At 40.5% G+C, this 22,206-nt stretch overlaps 2 protein-coding genes across 2 annotated transcripts in view; one reads left to right on the top strand and one right to left on the bottom strand.

Moving 5' to 3' along the window:
* Positions 1–6,706, top strand: part of LOC121875158 — a 28,694-nt gene extending 21,988 nt beyond the window's left edge. Inside the window, exons 2-6 of the mRNA XM_042379590.1 lie at positions 660–694; positions 1,457–1,637; positions 2,649–2,788; positions 4,636–4,831; positions 5,929–6,706. Of these exons, the coding sequence (XP_042235524.1) occupies positions 689–694; positions 1,457–1,637; positions 2,649–2,788; positions 4,636–4,831; positions 5,929–6,029 (624 nt within the window). The 5' untranslated portion in view covers positions 660–688 and the 3' untranslated portion in view covers positions 6,030–6,706. The remainder of the gene's footprint in view (positions 1–659; positions 695–1,456; positions 1,638–2,648; positions 2,789–4,635; positions 4,832–5,928) is intronic.
* Positions 6,707–7,805: 1,099 nt separating this feature from the next.
* LOC121875157 (hemocyte protein-glutamine gamma-glutamyltransferase-like) lies at positions 7,806–21,989 on the bottom strand. The gene is made up of 17 exons (XM_042379589.1): positions 21,862–21,989; positions 21,404–21,541; positions 18,659–18,865; positions 17,644–17,774; positions 17,078–17,210; positions 16,288–16,352; positions 15,412–15,573; positions 14,980–15,154; positions 14,723–14,837; positions 14,469–14,620; positions 14,184–14,352; positions 13,843–13,989; positions 13,039–13,162; positions 9,549–9,672; positions 9,243–9,403; positions 8,853–8,989; positions 7,806–8,580 (listed from the first exon to the last, which is right to left on the bottom strand). The coding sequence occupies exons 2-17, from the start codon at positions 21,537–21,539 to the stop codon at positions 8,430–8,432; spliced, it is 2,289 nt and encodes a 762-aa protein (XP_042235523.1). The 5' UTR covers positions 21,540–21,541; positions 21,862–21,989; the 3' UTR covers positions 7,806–8,429.
* Between the last annotated feature and the right edge of the window lie 217 nt (positions 21,990–22,206).

The raw sequence follows: 22,206 nt of genomic DNA, 5'->3' as shown, positions 1-22,206 counted from the left end.
CTGCCACTGTTGCTCACATCTCTCTCCCTTACATGGACCAGCTGCTTCTATATCACCATTGTCACTCATTGTAAACACTAAAACACTCACAACCAGTCAATATTACACAAAATAATTAGAAAAAAGCGAATATACAGGGTAATTATTAACGTGACACGGAGGCCTGCTGGTCGTTAATGCCTTGTGAGACATGTGTTCGTGCAGCTAACTGAGCGAGAAAAGGTAAACATTGCCTAGATGATATGCTACGTGGTCGCTGATTCGCTGCACCAGACTCATACGGTAGTTTCACCAGGTATAATTCTACAGATCCTTCGTTTACTGGTTCAATTACAGCAGAACTAAAATAAAGTAATTTATACATTATATAACATAAATTAACAAAACAACATCAGCACAAAAATAATTGTTGATAATCTATTACGTTATAAAACTATTTATTCATTTTTTTTACCAACTTTCTCTTATGTAAATAACAAAATAATCATAGGACTGTTAAACTCCCCTCAGTTCGATATGCCAATTATATACATTCACTACTAAACAGTACTGTATCTATAGTCATATGATACAAGAGATAAATTTACTAACAGTGTATTGTTATTAATTCATTTGATTTATAATCTGGGTATTGATTGATAAATATTTTTATTTTTCAGACTCGAACGAAAACCTGGACCAATACAAGATGAAGGTGAGGCACTGACGTCACGCTGACACGTAAATATGTGTGTGTGTGTGTGTGTGTGTGTGTGTGTGTGTGTACGATGAACAAAACATTTGCAAGAAAAATTCTGTAATTCTGTTTGGCGGTGACACAGTGTAGGAAATGTTCCTCACCACCACCCTGATGACGTAGGTAGGAAGGTCCCTCACCACCACCCTGATGACGTAGGTAGGAAGGTCCCTCACCACCACCACCACCATGATGACGTAGGTAGGAAGGTCCCTCACCACCACCGCCATGATGACGTAGGTAGGAAGGTCCCTCACCACCGCCATGATGACGTAGGTAGGAAGGTCCCTCACCACCACCACCATGATGACGTTTGTAGGAAGGTCCCCCACCACCACCACCACATGATGACGTTTGTAGGAAGGTCCCCCACCAACAAGTAAGTGAAGTAACACATGCTGGCTGGGATATGAGACACAGGGTACAAGACAAAAAGACAAACTTGTATTTGACAATAAATCCAAGTGTTGACAGAGGCACTCATCAGTGTGTATGTGCTTCTCTTGCTGATTATTAACCCCTTGAGTCCTGGAGGATTCAATTATCGTCCTCAAGGGGTTAAACCATCATCTTCAAAGAGTTAAAACATCATCATCAAAGGGTTAAACTATCGTCCTCAAAGGGTTAAAATACAAAAAAAAATAGAACGTCAAGTGTTACGATGTCTTTCTCTGTATTGTTGCTGTCTACTATTATCAATTACTCCTTTCCTTCCTGCAGGTGATGTTGGTGGCAGCAGTGGTGGCGGGGTGGGTGTGTGGGGGATGGTCCATGACGGTGATGAAGGGCGAGGGGGCGGCCCTGCCTGATGAGCTGAAGCCCATCGTTGAGGGAGGGTCGTTCTTCGACGACATGGCCATCAAGAGACTTAGACAGAAGCACAAGGAACTCAAGGAGATTGGTGAGTAATATGTGTGTAATAATAATAATAATAATAATAATAATAATAATTAACGGTTTATTGAAAGAGCATGGCAGCCGGAAGGCTGAAAATATACGGTGACATAATTAGGGAATGGGTCTCTTAATTTACAAATAATATACAAGTAACGTAAGTGATACAAATATGATATATAATAACTAGGAGGGGAGAAGCTCAAACTACAGGGCATTTCAACAGTGACAGTGCAAAAAGAAAGATTGGTTGGGGGTGAATACACTGGTTGATTACAAGTTATTGATAATTTTTACAATGGTTGGAACTGGGCTGTTCTTATAGCGATCAGTTTGTGCTCGTATGGGCTGTGTGTGTGTGTGTGTGTGTGATCATGTCAGTTAACATAAGGCATCAATAACTTCCTAACACAGTACTAATAGTCCGGGCGACGACTTACACCATCTAACCATCCTCGATTGGCTCTTAACATCGAAAACAAGAAACCAACATAATATTATGGAGTAGCTATGTGTCAGTCGAACACCTCGACAACACCTATCCTTTTCTTGTAAAATATACATTGTTAATTATACCATTTTACACTCACTGCAGTACCGTTATACACAGTAACCATATTGACTTCCGAACAAAACAAAATTTCATATACAAATTAACTGGTTAAGGCGATCTGAGATATAATTTGAATACACGAGTTTAAAACAGTATTAACGCCAAAGGCGACAACGGCGATTTTGACGATAAACACTCACTCACTTTCTTTGGTCATTTCACAATATCATCCCAAACTTAAACATCGAGCCATGAACTGGCTGTTAACTCGGGGAAGAGGTTAATCATTGCCTCTTGCTTCCTGATACAACAAACCTTCCTCTGAGGTCCGCTACATCACAACAGCTACCTAAATGTAAATTAGGCTAAAGCTAGTGAGTGGATATATGCAGCCCTTGCTTAATAAAAATATGGTGATGGTAAACTGATGGTGCGACGCCATGGTAACGAACCTGGTTTTGACAGGTCAACTCCACCCCCACGAACACGTTGCTGACCCGGAGGAGCAGTTCATCATGGCCCGCCTGAGGGACCCAGACTTCACCCTGGTGGAGCTGGACCAGAGCGAAGAGGACGTTCCCTCCAGGCCATCTTCCAGAGTACAGGTCAGTGGCCCAGGGGGGAGATGGGGGAGAAGAGGCATAGGTAAGGATGTCCCTATCTAAATAGGTGATAGATGGGGCAGATTGGATGTAGAGGAAGACGTCTCTGTCAAAATAGGTGAGATGGGGATGTAAAGAAGAACATCCTTTTCAAAATAGGAGAAAGATATGGGTCCAAAGGAAGACACCCTCGTGAAAACAGGAAAGAGAGGGGGTGGGGGGAGGGGAGGGGGAGACGTTCTGGTATTCGAATCAAGAACCACTGAGCCGAAACACTTGGTGGCCGAGAACTAGGATCTTCACAGTCGTCTTCCTCTTTCACGATATTGGGTCACTACAATAGAGATGTCAGTAAAAAAAAAGGCAAAGATCATATTAACCAGCAAGCTTTTTGTCTCAGGATGCTCCGTGGTGAAAATTTAGTTCACTAAAGAATGTTGATGATAAAGATTGTTTTTATTACTATGCATTACTAGAGGTAATGTCAATGTCCTTGGTAGATACTGTTAACTGAGACTCCATCTGGGTTGCAGGTATCTCACATCATTCTGGAATACGTTAGGCGAAATAGGGACATTCATGTTTAGTTTTATTCAGAAGAGACATCAAATGATGCCCAACAACAGCAAAATAGCATTATCATGATCCCAACACATCAGGAGGTACAGTACAAGTATGGGACCTTACCTCCGACCACCAATAGTGTTCCCTAATCCATTCTTCCTTCCTTGCAGATAACTTTAAACAAACACTGAATCTATAAACTATCTATTCCTGGAACCTTCTACACTAAAACGAAGCAAAAGAAGAAAATGAATGTTGATGCTTTATCTTTGTGTGTAATTAATGTCCACTAAAATGAATACAGGTATGACATGAATGTTTTATTTTTATCAGATGGATTTCTCTTGACTTAAAAGGCTTGAGAAGCTACTGCAACTCGGCTTAAAGTTTTGATAGATTCTTAAGGCGACACAGTGGCGACTCATCATACTGATATACGTGGCGACTCATCATACTGATATATATGGCGACTCATCATACTGATATATGTGGCGACTCATCATACTGATATACGTGGCGACTCATTATACTAATATACGTGGCGACTCATCATACTGATATACAGTACATGACGACTCATCATACTAATATACGTGGCGACTCATCATAATACAAGTATACGAGTATAACAATATACTCTCCCTTGAACTAACAGTCTCTTGACAAACAGCAAAGTTTCACATGATCATACGAGTAATTAATGATATGATGCTTGACGACAGTTGATTAACGATAATACAGCAACGTCGACATCAGTGCTTAACGATGTTGCCTGGCGGGGGAGGGGGACTAATAACGTTATGTATCAACAGAGACTGTAATGCTTAACGATGTCACGAATGTTATGCACGGATTAATGCTATGGTTTAATGACGACTGAGATGGTTAATGACAACTGAATAATAATATACAACAACGTCGACTTCACTCAACGATATGATTCAACGACGAAAACTATGTATAACCTAACAGATGTCGAACAGCTGAGTAATGAAAACACTCTATACGACGACTTAATACAGTATAACTCACCTTACAATGTCAACAAAAACCTCAATGCATGGTCTCTGTGACGAACAGTACACGGGAGTGAGTAAAGCAAATAACAAAACACAACAGTTGAACATGATATTACTGTGACAGACCACCTTGAACAATGGCATAACAGCCATATTGATGACACAGCATAATAGTATATAGCCACAGCAACAACAGTGAAAGCGGACAACAGCGACGACAGAAATGTTCTCCTCACGACCACCTGCCACTGATCCCACACCTTACAGAGCACCCGCGAGGTCATGAGGAGTTTTCTGCGACACCACACCCACCACGACGACTCCGAGAGCGAGGACCTGGACAACAGTCGCCCCAGGACTAGCGTCACCACCTCCAGGGAATTCATGGATGTGTATAAGAAGGAGCTGGAAAAATTCTTCAACAACTTCATGAGTTCCATGTTACAGGCTGAGATTGGCGGAGGTGGGTTGTAATCACTTACTGTGCTGGGCGGCGTGTAGTGTTAGTGAGCACTACCACAGCGTCAGCGTGTAGTGGTCACTGTCACAGTCCCAGTGTCCATGTGTCCACCTGACGTTACGTTACCTGCAGGTGGAATGACAGACAATGTTATAGAGCGGGGAAACAAAAAACAGTTCAGTTATCATTTTGTGACATCATTACACAGCTGGCCCAACCACGCAGCTCATTCCAGCGACTAACAGCACCGAACATCTATTTTCTCGAATACCTTCTAAATTCTCCGTAATATAACAAATACTAATTACTTCTAATTTTTACATATGACTACTACTAGCATTTTCTCTTATCCTATATGTAGTACGGGATGTTGATACTCTTCTCATGTATTGCAAGGCTAAAGGCGAACTAACTCACTAACTACCAAATGTGTTATCATCAATAGTGAGCAAAATCTGAAAGTGTCAGGTGCATTCTTACATCTCAGTTTCACTTACGAGGAATATCCATCATATGATCCTTTGATAATCCAGGCCAGTAACCATAACAATAATGAACTCAGCTTGTAACTTCTCCATTAACTAACCCAGCTTGTTACTTCTCCACCAACTATTTTTGTAGATTATCTTTACTTTAATACCTAAAGCTATATTTTATAAACCCAACACAGTATTCGTAAACCAACATTATAATAATTTTGAGATTCTTGCTATGGTTAACATCATTCTTGTATATACCCATTTTGATGCCAGTAAACCAAACATCATTAAGACAGAGTCAACACCATTCAAGTGATTACATCAATAAACAGTTTCAGTAGAGAAATTGCAATGTTGTGGCAGTCAGCCTCCTATCTCAGCATGAGGAAGGCACTACAAATATCAGACTAAGATCAGAAACAAAGGCTCAATATACTGTACCTTCAGCTATTGATAGCAAATGAGCTGCTCTCTGATCTCAAACCACCAGTAACTTGTTTTTACCACGACTGATAACCTCTGCTTGCACTGGCTCTATGACCTGATCACCTTGTGCTAGTCTTGTGTGTGTGTGTGTATGTAGACCACCAAGTGTACTGACTCACTCTGACTCTCTCACAGTGAGCATCGAGAACCGCAGCGAGGAGGAGAGGAGGGAGCCGCATGAGGTATTCCCTGTAGATACATCAGGGGATCGCTCCAATACTGTTCTAACACCTTAACGTGCTGCATCACCCCCCAGGTCACTTCAACAGTACTCACCATCTATAGACTAGTTCACATACACTGAATGATAGCACTTTAGGTTATTGATTGTCCGATCATTGTATGCTTTCTACTTTGTGTCTTTCCTACAGTGTTAGAACCACTGCCCAGACCCGTCTGTGTGTCTTTCACCAAGTATCAATACTGAACACTGGGTTGTACTGAGGCTCCCTACAGATCTCTAGGATGATTGTCGACACACACTGGGTAAATGTATACAATGCAAAACTTCACTGCATAAGTATCACATTTACTACCTTGTCTGTTAATTCTTTAACTCATCAAATTAATAATTGTCTGATAAGTATAAATATAGATGCTGCATCAATATTATGTAGTTAATTGTGTTGTGATGAACACTCAAGGTTACTGTATTGACTGTGGTTTGTGACATCTGTTTCTGTATTCTCTTCTTAATTACTCACGTACATAAAGCATTTACAATATTTATGAAGTTCATACATATTTATTTCCACAGCTCTCTCAGTCTCCTCACCCATTTGTTTAGTAGGTATCTGTGTTCATGTTTGTTTAGCCACGAGGAACTTTATACTGTACTTCACAGAATCGATCTTTAGTTTAGTTATCAAGCACTGCCATTGATATTAATCAATAAATTACTATAGAAGGATAATCAATGTATTCATATCCTTACAGTAGAAGTATAAGACTAATGTTACAAGTGAACTCCAACGTCAGTAGAAACCTGGACCACAGACATGCGAGTCATCCTGGGATGACCCATCTCTGTCAAAACAGTCAAGAGAATATTGTATAGGATAATGTCTCCAACCTCAGTGTCAAATGTCTTCACTGTTGTCATGAAAACCTTCCACGACCCCAATGTACCTCCCACCCGTCTTTCACCTGTTCTTAGAACCTTCCATGACCCAATGTACCTCCCACCCGTCTTTCACCTGTTCTTAGAACCTTCCACGACCCCAATGTACCTCCCACCCGTCTTTCACCTGTTCTTAGAACCTTCCACGACCCAATGTACCTCCCACCTGTTCTTAGAACCTTCCACGACCCCAATGTACCTCCCACCCGTCTGTTCACCTGTTCTTAGAACCTTCCACGACCCAATGTACCTCCCACCTGTTCTTAGAACCTTCCACGACCCCAATGTACCTCCCACCCGTCTTTCACCTGTTCTTAGAACCTTCCACGACCCAATGTACCTCCCACCTGTTCTTAGAACCTTCCACGACCCCAATGTACCTCCCACCCGTCTTTCACCTGTTCTTAGAACCTTCCACGACCCAATGTACCTCCCACTCGTCCTCCTCCTGTTCTCAGAACCTTCCACGACCCCAATGTACCTCCCACCCATCTTTCTACTGGTGATATTACCTCATTCATATAGTTTGTTCTACACCACAAAACCTCAGCGTTAATATCCTCTTTGTAGACTTTTATCGCCCCTCCACCCAGTAGTGCCCTAACACCTACCACAAAGGAGGACCCACCTCTTTAGAAAACAGCAAGCTCTGGTGTCTGTAGACCGAGCTACTCTGACAGTGAAGACATTTTAGTTCGTCTTTCTTCCACTGACAATTTGATTTATTTACGGAAGGTACGATTAATGAGATGAATGATACCGAGACCCTTTCCTAGAATAACTGAGGCATATATAATGACTTCTCTGGTGGATGAACAAGGAAAAATGTGTCTACGTTTGGCTATTAAATATTAGTGATTTAAAGTTAAACCCATTACATAATAACCACAACTTCTAATTCAAAACTTTATTCAGATAAAACAATTAATGCTCAGTGACTTCCAGTTCACCAAGGCCTGACCACAACAATTGAAGATGAAAGACACATGTATACAGTTAGTTTTTTAAAATACAAATGTCATGCACTGTATTGTTTCACGACCAAAGAGCCTTTAAAAATGGATAACATGAAGTACTAAAACTAGAAGCTTAATTCACTACCTCTCTATTGCTATTTTCTAAAGTAAATGTTTGTCTGTCTTTAAAAACAGACGGAAGTTTTAAGGATGAACAAGAATAAATGTAAAAGCAGAACTGAATAATATTGTCAATGAACAATACAGTTAATGTATCAGGTACATGAACAATGAACTTAACAAGTGTTATACATATAATGAATAAATTGGAAGTTTAACTGTACTGTATTTCATTATTTATCGATGAAGACAGAAAGTGATGATGTGAACGTTTGTCCTGGGGAAATATCTCTCTCCAACAGAGATTTGCCATAAAGAATAAACAAGTATTTTTCAGGAGATAAGTTAAGAGGAAAGCAATATCCCTACAAAGAAAGTTAGTTCTTATTGGAGGTGATGAAGACTGTATCTCAGTTGTCAGTAGGGTTGAAGACTTTGTTTCAGTTCCCAGCAGGTGCAATGGAGACATTAGTAGAGCCAGACAGATTGAGAAGCTCAGTAGAGCTGAAGGTGGCCACCAAAGTGCAGTCGGCTGGTTTCTTCGGGTACAACTTGAGTTCGTACACCATCTCCTCCTTGGGACGGACGTCGCTACAAGAACATAACAACACTTCGTGAGCTCCTTCATATACACACAGTACTTAATAAATTCTGGACTTAGCAGATACATTATAAAAACAATTGTTATTAAAGATTTTTACTGGAAAATATGCCTTCCTTAATTCTTATTCTTTGTCATCTATTACGTGAAGTGACTTCTTGGTTTACGTGCACAAGGAGCGCAGTTTATGGTGATAATATTGTGGTAATACAACTAAATGAATACACATCGTTGAGTTCAATCACTATAAAGTAAGACTCGCCTGATAGGGATGGTCTTGGGCTTGGTGATGGATGGACCATCAATCACCAGGGAAGAATTGGTGAGGGAGATGGGCAGAGGGTTAGTAAAGCTAAACCTGGTCAACATCGCCATACCCACCACTCCACCAGACAGTACCTGTTGACATCAGTGAATTATTGTCACTAACACACTGACAACACAAGTACAATCACTGTTTTTAAGGGACAATATAAATTCAAATGTCAACACTAACTTCTATATCTAGGCATGAACACCAAGCATTAAATCTTCAATACAGTATTACAAAAAATGTATCAAGTTTATAAAAAAATAATGTGAAGAAATGTGGAGTTAGTGCACACACACAAAGATAAAAGAGACTACACCTTTATACCACCATTAGTCTCACCTCCACTTTGATGGCAGGTTTAAGGACCTCGAACCTGTCATCATCGACCCATGCATAAGAGGTCTCATCCACGGTGCAATGAGCCACCAGCTTGATCATGGCGTGTTCCACCAGCTTGTGGTAGTATTGCTTGTAGGTCACTGGCAGCGACAGTGTCTTGGCTAGAGAACAAGTGATACAGGTTATACAGTATATATGGAGTAAGAGAGTGTGCGCTACACATGCATGCACACACGCACACACTATTGAACAAATATCAAGGGAAACAAAGCACTACCTTGGGAGAGAACCAGGACGGACACTTACACTCCTTAACCTTAAGAGCAAACTTGCCCTCGGCGCGAGCTATGTCTTGTGCCTTGGCACCAGTGTAGTACATGCTTGATGCTGTCAGGACAACAGTCACAGTGCGTACTGCCTCACTCACGTTCTGCAACAAAGAATAAAGACGTATAAGTAGTCCCCGCTAAAATCAAATACTGTATAACACATAATTATACATATACCATCCTTGACCACCGAAGGGTCAACTGTTAAGTTGGCCCATACCAACCCCCTCCCCTGAACCCTCCTCCCCACCGGAATATCAACAAGTTCTCGCCAGAAGTTACAATTTTATTTAGGAAAGGAACGGAACCAGTTTTAAACAGAGGTGAACAGTGATGAACAGTGCTTAAGTCAGTGAGAACAATTCAACAGTAACAGTCGCACCCTTGTTAACCTTCACACAGTGAGGTCCCAGGTACCCAGTGATAACGGCCCCCGCGAGACCCAACAACAACCACCAATGTGTTAATCCGTCTACGATAGGAAGGCCTGGGACCAAACCTCACTCATATAACACCATCTGTGAGGGAATTACTACACCACATGTCCCTCATAACACCATATGTGAGGGAATTACTACACCACGTGAGGTCCCTCATAACACCATCTGTGAGGGAATTACTACACCACGTCAGGCCCCTCATAACACCATCTGTGAGGGAATTACTACACCACGTGATGCCCCTCATAACACCATCTGTGAGGGATTACTACACCACGTGAGGTCCCTCATAACACCATCTGTGAGGTAATTACTACACCACGTGAGGTCCCTCATAACACCACCTGTGAGGGAATTACTACACCACGTGAGGCCCCTCATAACACCATCAGCGAGGGAATTACTACACCACGCCAGGTCCCTCATAACAACATCTGAGGGAACTACTACACCACGTGAGTTCCTCCTAACACCATCTGGGAGGGAGTTACTACACTACGAGTTTGCTGTTCAACACCTACATTAATCTGTATGTTCACTGTATGTTCCTTTACCTTTCTCTAATGAAGGCTTTTGTTAAACCACCAATGTATGTAATAAGTCATTTATGTCCAATGTATATTTTCAGCCTTCGGGCTGCAGAATTTTTTCAATAAACCGTTAATTATTATTATTATTATCATTATACTGTATACTTCACATCATAGTATTTCTACATTATACATATATATTATAACATATAATGCAATGCAGAAAAATAGTATATATGTTGGGCTCAAAGACGGTTGTTTGGAAAATAACCAGAAAGCGAAATTTTGCTGCAGGTCAGGTAAGGTTAGTGTTACCGCAAGCAGTAATGAGTACACAGTATACAAAGTGTTGAGATGGTGGAGATGGAGAGACCCAGAGTAGGTTGAGGTGTTGGGTAGTTAGTGTAAGGGGAGCTTGTTTGCATATAACACGCCTGACGCAGCGAGTTTGACTAGCCGGGCTGGACATGTGATGCCCAGCAGGGCACCATCAGTCCGCCACTGTAGTTATTCCCATCATAGAGCCAACACCTAACCTGTTTCTCCTGAGACTTTCAACATGTAACTTTAACTTGTACTGATTGTGTACACAGGTAGACTGTGTCCATTGCATCTTTTATCATTGTGAAAACATAAAATATGGCAAATTAAGTACTCATTGTAAGTGTTAAGATTAGACTAATTACATAGCTATGATTGTTATGTAAATATATATTGGATTAAACATTTATGTATGATTGCCTATGTATGATGTATTTGAAATACTAAAATGAATTGTATTCAACAGGTTTGACCGAATTATAACGTTCGAGTTTAACGTGAAGAGTCTGATTAACCTTTAAATGGCCAGAAGGCGCTTATTGTTAGGTTAGGTTAGGTTAGATTAGATTAGATTAGATTAGGCTAGGCTAGATTAGGCTAGGTTAACTTTTTTTAGGTTAGGTTAGGTTGTAGCTATTGGGTAAAACCAAAGATGTAAATTTTGTTTTCCCCGGTTCTTTTGAAAACATCCACAACGCGTTGTGGTCGTTTTCTATCTTTCAGCCCAACATATACTGTACATATAATATTACCTATTATATGTATGATTCTTTTGAGGGCAAGGTACTGTACTATGTCATATTATAATCTGCAACATTATTATTGTTAATGAAAACTATGTATAACAAGCCTCATCTAGACTCAGTATACACTGTCAAGTTACACCCAGTAACACTCAACTACACCCAGTAACACTCAACTATATCCAGTAACACTCAACTACACCCAATAACACTCAACTACATCCAGTAACACTCAACTACACCCAGTAACACTCAACTATATCCAGTAACACTCAACTACACCCAGTAACACTCAACTACACCCAGTAACACTCAACTACAACCAGTAACACTCAACTATATCCAGTAACACTCAACTACACCCAGTAACACTCAACTACACCCAGTAACACTCAACTATATCCAGTAACACTCAACTACACCCAGTAACACTCAACTACACCCAGTAACACTACACCCAGTACACTCAACTACAACCAGTAACACTCAACTACAACCAGTAACACTCAACTATATCCAGCAGTAACACCAACTACACCCAGTAACACCAACTACAACCAGTAACACCAACTATATCCACAACACTCAACTACACCCAGTAACACTCAACTACACCCAGTAACACTCAACTATATCCAGTAACACTCAACTACACCCAGTAACACTCAACTACAACCAGTAACACTCAACTACATCCAGTAACACTCAACTATATCCAGTAACACTCAACTACACCCAGTAACACTCAACTACAACCAGTAACACTCAACTATATCCAGTAACACTCAACTACACCCAGTAACACTCAACTACACCCAGTAACACTCAACTACACCCAGTAACACTCAACTATATCCAGTAACACTCAACTACATCCAGTAACACTCAACTATATCCAGTAACACTCAACTACACCCAGTAACACTCAACTACACCCAGTAACACTCAACTATATCCAGTAACACTCAACTACACCCAGTAACACTCAACTACACCCAGTAACACTAACTACACCCAGTAACACTCAACTACACCCAGTAACACTCAACTATATCCAGTAACACTCAACTACACCCAGTAACACTCAACTATACCCAGTAACACTCAACTACACCCAGTAACACTCAACAACTACACCCAGTACACTCAACTCAGTAACACTACACCCAGTACACACTCAACTACACCCAGTAACACTCAACTACACCCAGTAACACTCAACTATATCCAGTAACACTCAACTACACCCAACAACACTCAACTACACCCAGTAACACTCAACTACACCCAGTAACACTCAACTACACCCAGTAACACTCAACTACACCCAGTAACACTCAACTACACCCAGTAACACTCAACTACACCCAGTAACACTCAACTACACCCAGTAACACTCAACTACACCCAGTAACACCCGTCTGTTGTCTTACCACAGCCTTGAGGGTGACACTAAAGTCGTCACCTAGGGGTACCCGTTCAACATCCTCCAGAGAGAACTCCACATCTTCAATGGCCTCAGACGGGAAGCGGAAGGCATGACGGGCGTTACGGGACCTACACGAGATAATGATGATAAGAGGAGATATGATAATGATAAGGAAAGATAATGATGATAAGGAGATATAATGATGATAATGAAATATAATGATAATAATGAGATAATGATGATAAGGAGATATAATGATGATAATGAAATATAATGATAATAATGAGATAATGATGATAAGGAGATATAATGATGATAATGAGATAATGATGCTAAGGAGATATAATAAGGAAATAATGATGATAAGGAGAGATATAAGGATGAGAGATATAATGATAATGAGATAATGATGATAAGGAGAGACAATGATGAAAAGAAGATATGTTGATAAAGAGAGATAAAATGATAAGGAGATATATAATGACGATCAGGGGATATAATGATGAAAAGAAGGTACCTGTATAATAATAAGGCAATAAAGGAAAAAGACATAGAAGTAACAAGAAAACAGACTACCCTGTACGGCATAAACCATAAATGGTGAATTCAATAATTCAGTAACTGGATAATATGTAATACACTCACCTCAAACAACCCACTACACAATCTTTCACAACATAAACTAACCACTGGATAAGGTAAGGTAACATTAGCAAGGTTAGATTTGGATACGTTGGGATGGTTTATATAAGGTGAGGTTAGGTAGAGCTACATTCATTAAGTTTCTCCAGAAGAACGCCTCACTGACCCCCTGACGGCGGTGTGAAGGGTGACCCTCTCCTCCCGGGTGCCTTCTTTTGCCTTGTAATCTTCAGTACAGTCCTCGCGATCAGAATGGCGTAACCCGCTGTCCTCCAGGACTCCTACCTTCTTCGTCAACATTTGTCGACCAACACTAGAAAATGGAAAACTTAACACTTTACTGAATATCACTTTAAATTATACAACAAAATTAAAACATTGTTTTATAAATGATGTGGATACCAGTCCACTGCACTATATTGATGAATACAGGACTCTACTGATATCATTTATGACACCAGGAACATTAGTAAACTTCAAATATTGCTGTAACAAATGACTTTGTACTGAGTCTTATTGGAGTAAAGCTTCTTGAAGCCATCCACAGCTGACTCATCCTCCTTCCATCGCACGATGTCAGCGTTCACCTCCGCCAACACAAATGCCACGTCATAGTTGTATGATGTCTGGCCCAGTCGCAGAGCTTCGTGGGATGCTGGACCACACTGGAATATACCTGTCAAAATATAAAGAAAACGTGAAATGATGTTTGTATCTACTAAGAAAAGCAAACACATATCCTGTATGAAGTTAAATTAATAAGTCACTGAAAAAATCTAGACACCTACTTACCCTCACTCTTCTCCTGGGGAGTGGCGTCAACAGCTTGCCAGCCACCATAGCCTGGAGGCAAGTCAGGTCGGCTCATCCACACGTCATTCCACACGTGGAAGTTCCAGATGGAATCATCGAGACCACTTGGGTTGGTCCCTCCGTACGTGTACCTGTTGGCAGGTTATTAAGGCATAATTTTGCTGTTATTACAATGTTTACTAATACTAGTATATCATTACTGCTGTTATTCTTCTTATCAATCCCCGACTTACGTTAACTCATCACCCTCTTTGTTGAAATACTCGTCAATGGTGAAAGACACGTTGGTGTCGTGGGCTGAGTTGAGGTTAGTGACCACTCTAGACGGGAGGCCCAGGGCGCGACACACTGTAGGTGAACACGTAACCCGTCAACCACTTGTAAAGCAAATTATAGAATCACTTAACAACATAACCAGAAAACTAGTAACCCAGTGAAACAGAGAATCAATAAGCGACACAACCGTAAGGTATAACCCAGTGTTCCTTACCGGTGTTGAGGACGCCGGCGAACACCCAGCACTGGCCATAGCGAACCGATCTGCCCTTGTGTATATACTCCTCAAGGATTTTGATGGAACCGGTCCAAGCACTGGGACTGGTACCAGCATCGTACTCGCCATTCCACTTGCCTATCACAACCCCGTTGTCATCGTTGCTGTTGACCTGTGAAGCGGGTGAAGTTCATGACTGAAGGTTTTGAACTCTCGACTGGGAATGATGGGGATGGCATGGGTGTATGAAGCCTTATCTGCTACATGGGACAAAACGATCCTTCAATTATCAATGTAAACGAATTTTTATCATAATACTATTGTCGATCAACTCTTCATGATGCCACACTGCAATCCCTCCCCATCAATCCACAACATTCCAGCCATATCATCCTATCTCTAATCCTATTAATCACTTTCTTTACTCACAATCTTGGAGAGGGCCCTGGACACACGTATGGGATCGCCTCTTGCTTCATCAATTAAGCCTGACCTCTCCATCATCAGTATGCAGGCAGGCAGAACCACGTCATCGAACTGGCCAAATACCCAGTGTCTTCCATAAGCCGAAGGGTACGTACCCACCCAGACCTTTGGGAAGTGGTAAAGTGAGGGTGAGTTTGGAGGAGGTGAACTGAGGTGGGGGAGGTATAAGAGACCAGATGATGGTGTAGGAGACCAGGAGATGGTGTAAGAGGCCAGGAGATGGTGTAGGAGACCAGGAGATGGTGTAAGAGGCCAGGAGATGGTGTAGGAGACTAGGAAATGATGTAGAAGACTGGGGAGGGAGTAGAAGGCCAGGAAAGGGTGTAGGAGGCCAGAGAGGTGTAGGAGGCCAGGGGAGGGTGTAGGTTGGCAAGAGTGGGTGTAAAGAAGGCCAAGAGTGAGTGTGAAGGCCAGGAGAGAGTGTGCAGGAAGCTAGGAGAGTGTAGGAGGCCAGGAGAGAGGGAGTGTAGGAGGCCAGGAGAGAGTGTAGGAGGCCAGGAGAGAGAGTGTAGGAGGCCAGGAGAGAGAGTGTAGGAGGCCAGGAGAACGTTGCAGGTGAGGAAGATGATATTACTCCAGGTTAAGATAATAATTTAAAGAAATCTGTTTTCCTTGACAATATTTCTCGACCAAGTGTACCTATGTGCAGGAAACTTTAGTGATGGTTGTAAAGGAGTAAATGTCACTATAATAGTGTCAGGTTAACTGTAATATTTTATGGTTACCTCTAAAAGTACTAAAAAAATCACCAAGAATTTACTTTAACACCACCAAGAACTTACTTCTCTTAAGAACTTACCAACATCACTTACAACTTACTTTACCAATATCATTTAAGACATATTCCTGGCGCTTATCTTCTTCCTCCATGTAAACTGTGTCATCTGTAAGTATAAAATATAATAAATACTAGACTAAGAAAAAACAAATGTATGAATTAAAAATTATCTAAAAAAGAATCAAATAAAATTAAATACTGTATAATGCCACTGTGGCAATTCAAGTGAGTGACTTTTGACCCATATTCAGCTTCATACTGAACAACTTTACCCCATGCTGAACAATATGCTAAACAACCCACATTTATGAACAAGTCATGATTTGTCAACAAGAGTTTTGTTTTAACTGTTAACTAAGAAAAGTAAAGTACGTTGAAAGCCATTTAAAAACTCTGTCTTTTCCGTGACACAGAATAATACTGGTGAATGATTTACACGTGTAATAAGAGGTGAATGTACAGTACGTCCAGTGAAATAAAACTTTGAGAGATAAGGTGGATGATCAGGCGCAAATCTTTTGAGGGTGAGAGGCGTGACATGCTGTGACATGTGTGGTGGGGACGCAGCGATCTGGTGTAGGAAAGGAGGGGACATTCTTACCAGGAAAAATGAGAACTAGAAGACTGATTTTCACCTTGGGCTGCAGTGTGTGGTGCTAGATGACGGTGGGGGGAAGGGTGAGGGCAAGGTTGGAGTTGGAGAAGTTACGTAAACACGACTCGGTTTATGATCGAATCGGGGAATTATATTTTGGACCTAAGGAACATGGTAGCGAATAGTGCTGTGAATGTTGTAAGATTCTTGGTTTAGTAATATCTTAAACAACTCACGTTTATTCCAGGCGTTGAAGAGGATGTAGATATCTGTGTCCAGGCGGAGTAGGTGACCTGTCTCAGTGTCTCTATGCTTCACTTGCACTGCACTTCGCCATAATCCTACCAGTGCGTCCGTCGGCACTTGTACCTACCCAATATACAGACACTTATAAATCTGTTTACATTACCACATCACCAAAACATTATGATATGAGAACTGACAGTTACACAAACACCTTATACCTGTCCTCATCGTGTACCTGACAGTTACACAAACACCTTATACCTGTCCTCATCGTGTACCTGACAGTTACACAAACACCTTATACCTGTCCTCATCGTGTACCTGACAGTTACACAAACATCTTTTACCTGTCCTCATCGTGTACCTGACAGTTACACAAACACCTTATACCTGACCTCGTCTTGTACCTGATAGTCACACAAACAAATAGTTTATGAAGGGGAATTGATACGATTTATACCTTAATGGTTCTCGTAGTTTTAGAGAATTAATAATAGTTGCAATGAATGAGTTACAGACAAAATAATAATGGGGAGGGACAAGACGTTACTCATACCTCCAGAGTGACTTTGGCGCCCTCCTGGCTCACAACCCTCACGTCCCATTGCTCGTAACTTTTGTCGAACATCTTCTTGCCTGACACTTGCAGCACTGCCTGAGTCCCCTTCGTGGGATTTGGTTTGGGTCCTGCAAAAGAGGCGACGATTTAATGGGTGGGATTGGGAGGGGAGACAGAAATAAAGCAGGAAACAAGATAAGGGCCGAGAGGAAGAGTTAAAAAGAGACCTTGGTAGTTGAGACAGATAGGGTTGTGTCTGACAAATATCTGGTTTCATATTAAATCTTCTTACGTAGTAATCGAGGAATATCTAAAATCTAATCTAGATATTCCTTGGTAGTGATGAATGAGTAACTTTAAATACCAACAGGTTATTTTCGGACCATCTAGATTAGTGGTTCCCAATTAGGGGCAAATTACCCCCAAGAGGGTAATTCTACATTTTTCGGGGGAAACGACAGCCCATGATATATAGCCATATTTTTCTTGCTTCTTGGTTCCATACACAACCACTGGTCATTCTTTTGTCATATATGTCCTGGACACGACAGAGTTGGTACCTCTTGCCTCACTTAAGAGTCCCTACTCATTCTCCCACTACACTCCTCCAGTCTCCTGTCTCGTTTCAAACATTCCGGAGTACTGTACTGGGTGTAGTACTCTTGGCAGCGTAAGAGGTGAGTATTTAGAGTGAACATTACATGCTTGTTTGTAAATAGCAAAGTTAATATCCAAGAACGCAAATCATGATAATGAAGAAAGTGACCTTGACCAAAAATAGTATGGAAATAAACAGTTGATTAACCTATGTCGGGGTAATGAGTAGTATTGTTGTCAGATTTGTTTTGGGGTAATGACTAATATTGATTGGGAACCACTGATATAGATAATATTAGGTTGTTACTGGTCACTTTAGATGATATATCACCAGTTAAAGAATACCCCGAGGACTTGCCATAGGTGAAGTACATTTTGACGAGGTTTTGCTTCATGAAACACCTCGAGGACTTACCGAAGGAGAAGAACAATTTGCAGAGATGTTTCTTCTTGAGGTCTGGCTCTTTGTTGAAGGTGGCGATGAGACTGAAGGAACCACCACGACGGATGACGAGGGAAGGCTTATTTACTTCCACCAGTTCAAACTTCTCACAGTGATGGTTGGCCGCGTTGAACTTAGGTTGGAAGTCCACAGACACCGCCTTCAAGGTCTCCCCGACATCTGTAAATAACAACAAGAATCTTCAAAGTATTAGGTGGGATATGCTGGGGGGGCAATATTCAGGTGACTACTGAGGTCAACTATCACCTCTTTATGGGCGACACATTGAATTATCGAAAAGAGGGGAAAGACGGGTGGGAGAGGCAGGAGGGAGGGGCAAATGGCTACATTATTAACATAACTCACTTCCAGTCTCATTGTAAGTTGTTCGGTTAGGTTAAATTAAAAAAAAAATTATGTTAAATGTTAGTGGTAACTTTCTATAAACTTCATTCGTTATGTTTGTGTAATTGTTATACGTTAAAAGTAATTATTAACTATTGATGTTAATTTTACACTAATTTACTCATTTTAATCAATACTGTTGTCTTATGTGTTAATGATAATTGTTAATGTTAATATAACGGCTAGTGTAGGAGTTATTAATTCCATTGTTGATGTTAAATTAATTATTATAGATGATTTAACTGGCAATTTTAACTAAACTGGAAACTTCACTTAAATTTTTAATATTAACCTAGTTGAGAATGTTGACTGTTAATAGTAAATGAATTGTAGTAATTAATTTTAATGTGAATTGTAATTTAAACATTAATTTTACTGTTACCATTAACTTATTGTTAATGTTAAATTCATTATAATATTACTAAGGGTTTTTTTTATTTTAATGATAATTTCACGGTTACTTTTAACATAATTGCTTATGTTAACTGTTAAAATTAAACCAAAACTTGATTTTAAATACCTATATTGATTTACGTAAAAATGTTAACCAATTGTTATATTAACTCTAAATTTTAACTGTTAATGTTAACTTCATCGTAATATCATTTTCACTGATGTTAATTTGTGTTAATATCTATTAAAGTGTAAGTCAACTTCTTTGTTATTGTTAACTAATTGTTAGTATAAAATTAAGTGTTACTGCTAATATTACACAGCCACTCAGTATTAAAATAAATATTATTTTTAACTGATCAAGCTAAAGAAATTCCTATGTGAAATGATAATATTTAGCAAATCGTAAAACTTTTAACTTAATCTTTGATTTCAGGTGTTAATATTAATCCACCAAACGGATCACCTGGAGATGAAGCATCTCAGCTTATTTTACCTAATGATTCAACAGACAAACGTTAGCCAAACCTAACTTTATCCCCCCAGGTAGTGTTGGGGTGTTTGATCATCAGGTGAGGTAAGCTGAGGTGCCAAATAACTTTCACGTGTTCTCATCAAATGGCTTCAGTCGTATCAAGAGAGAGTGGATTACCGGTCGGCACAGGTGTGAGATACGGGGTAATCCCGAAGGGTGATTACTGCGGCGCCGGATGTTTCTGGGGATGCTGCTCTTATCCCATCACACACCTCCCTCCCGTCACCTCAGCTCTCCCCCACGCCTTGTCTTCCATCGCTCTACCCCGCCCCCACCTGAATCCCAATGATGTGGAATTGTGGATCTTTTAAATGATGTGGTCTTCTCAAGCGTCACCTGCCAGCTTCTCCCCCACAATACACCTGCCAGCTTCTCCCCCACAATACACCTGTCAGATGCTCCACCACAATACACCTGCCAGTTGCTCCACCACAACACACCTGTCAGATGCTCCACCACAACACACCTGTCAGTTGCTCCACCACAATACACCTGCCAGCATCTCCCCCACAATACACCTGCCAGTTGCTCCCCCACAATACACCTGCCAGCATCTCCCCCACAATACACCTGCCAGCATCTCCCCCACAATACACCTGCCAGCATCTCCCCCACAATACACCTGCCAGCTGCTCCCTCGTCACTATCTCTGCGCCACCGGATACACTAAGTGGGTTATGATAAAAATAATTAAAGAGAACGTGTGTTTATTGCGTCCCATGTAGCTTCTGTGTGGCGTAGTGTTTATTATTGTTGTTTTAATTGTCATTCAAATTTCGGATCACCCACAGATTAGAACCCCTTAAGATTTTATCCACGCTAACCTAACTAAACCTTTCCTAACATAATCTAAGCTAAATATAACCTAACTTATCTTATCATTACCTAACCTAACCTATCATTATCGAACCTAACCTATCTTATCATTACCTATCTTAACCTAACCTTACCTACCGTAATATGGTGCCCAGAAAGCATTAAAGTTCAATCACCAAGTGTTTTAAGCTGTGATATCTACATTTTTTAGTTTTAAGTTAATTTTACACACTAAAACACTTTTATGCGTCTCTGAGACATTATTTACAAGAGGTAGATGAATAAAGATTGAGTTATCCTATTTGTCATCTATATTTAAAACTGGTTGATAAAGAAGCGCGTAAACTATTAATTAAGGAAACTTTAATTCACACAATTATTGGTTTTGTTTTTAATGTTTAAGTATACAGTATAGCACAATTTTAGTGATTATACTTACCTATGAATGATCCAACTGAAACACAATTTCACAATAATACTTAACCTATTTCTGGTCAACTTCCTTTCCAATTTTTCAGAGGATTACATTATCTACAAGTTTAATCCCAATTTAGAAAACATTGACTCACCCACAGTATCGCCGGCGTTTGCGAGTTCATAAGCGACCTCTGTCTCTCTCGCCTCTCTGCGTATGTCTTCATTATCTCTCCGAAACCGATCGACGAGGCCCTCCAAGAAATTGTCTATCCGGTCGAAGAGAGCCATTCCTGAAACCCAGGTAGACTGTACATAAGACATTGTTGAAACCCCAAGTTAACGAGTTGTATGACCCAGTGTCAAGGAATAGTCCGAAAATACCGGAAAACTCGCCAACTTCAACACCTAACCATTAACACCCAGGGTCCCAATTACTGCTGGGTAGACAAAGGCAAATTGCTTAAAGAAACTTGCTCACTGTTTCACCCTGCCCGGGTCAAACAGAGGTGTCAAGCAGTCGTTGTAATTCAAGGGATAAAAATATAAATGTTTTACCCGATCTCGGCTCTACTCAAGATTGCAAGAACACAAAAAAATATAAGATACTTACCAGAGAAGTATGAACGTCTATCTTCTACCAAATGCTGACGGACACTGACTCCTGTGACCTGTGTGAGTGACAGGCACTATCCGCTGTCGTCTTATTTGAGGGCGTGTCACACCAGCGCCTCAAACGATGGTCTTTGGAACTACTTATCATCACATTTTATTCTCGTCATTTATGTTTCTTTGCCACAATGTTCGTTATTTTGTTTACCAAAGTTTTAACACACTATGTTACATATTTCACAGATTTCTATAATGATCCACAGTTTTATTTGGTAAATATTAACAGATTTTCTAAATTTACTTGTTTTTTTTCGGTTACTTTATTTTAATATCGCATACTATTATC

Source organism: Homarus americanus, unplaced genomic scaffold (genome assembly GCF_018991925.1).
Source record: "Homarus americanus isolate GMGI-L3 unplaced genomic scaffold, GMGI_Hamer_2.0 scaffold36970, whole genome shotgun sequence".
NCBI lineage: Eukaryota > Metazoa > Arthropoda > Malacostraca > Decapoda > Nephropidae > Homarus > Homarus americanus.
Note: the sequence above shows the minus strand (reverse complement) of the source record. Positions and strands in the feature narration are given on the sequence as shown.

Excerpts from the sequence above, each read along its gene's own strand:
- LOC121875157 (XM_042379589.1), bottom strand. The coding sequence starts at position 21,539 with ATGGCTCTCTTCGACCGGATAGACAATTTCTTGGAGGGCCTCGTCGAT. Across the intron at positions 17,775-18,658 it reads CAAATTGTTCTTCTCCTTCG|GACCCAAACCAAATCCCACG; the intron begins GTAAGTCCTCGA and ends CCTCTTTTGCAG. Across the intron at positions 15,574-16,287 it reads TCTTAAATGATATTGGTAAA|GTCTGGGTGGGTACGTACCC; the intron begins GTAAGTTGTAAG and ends CACTTCCCAAAG.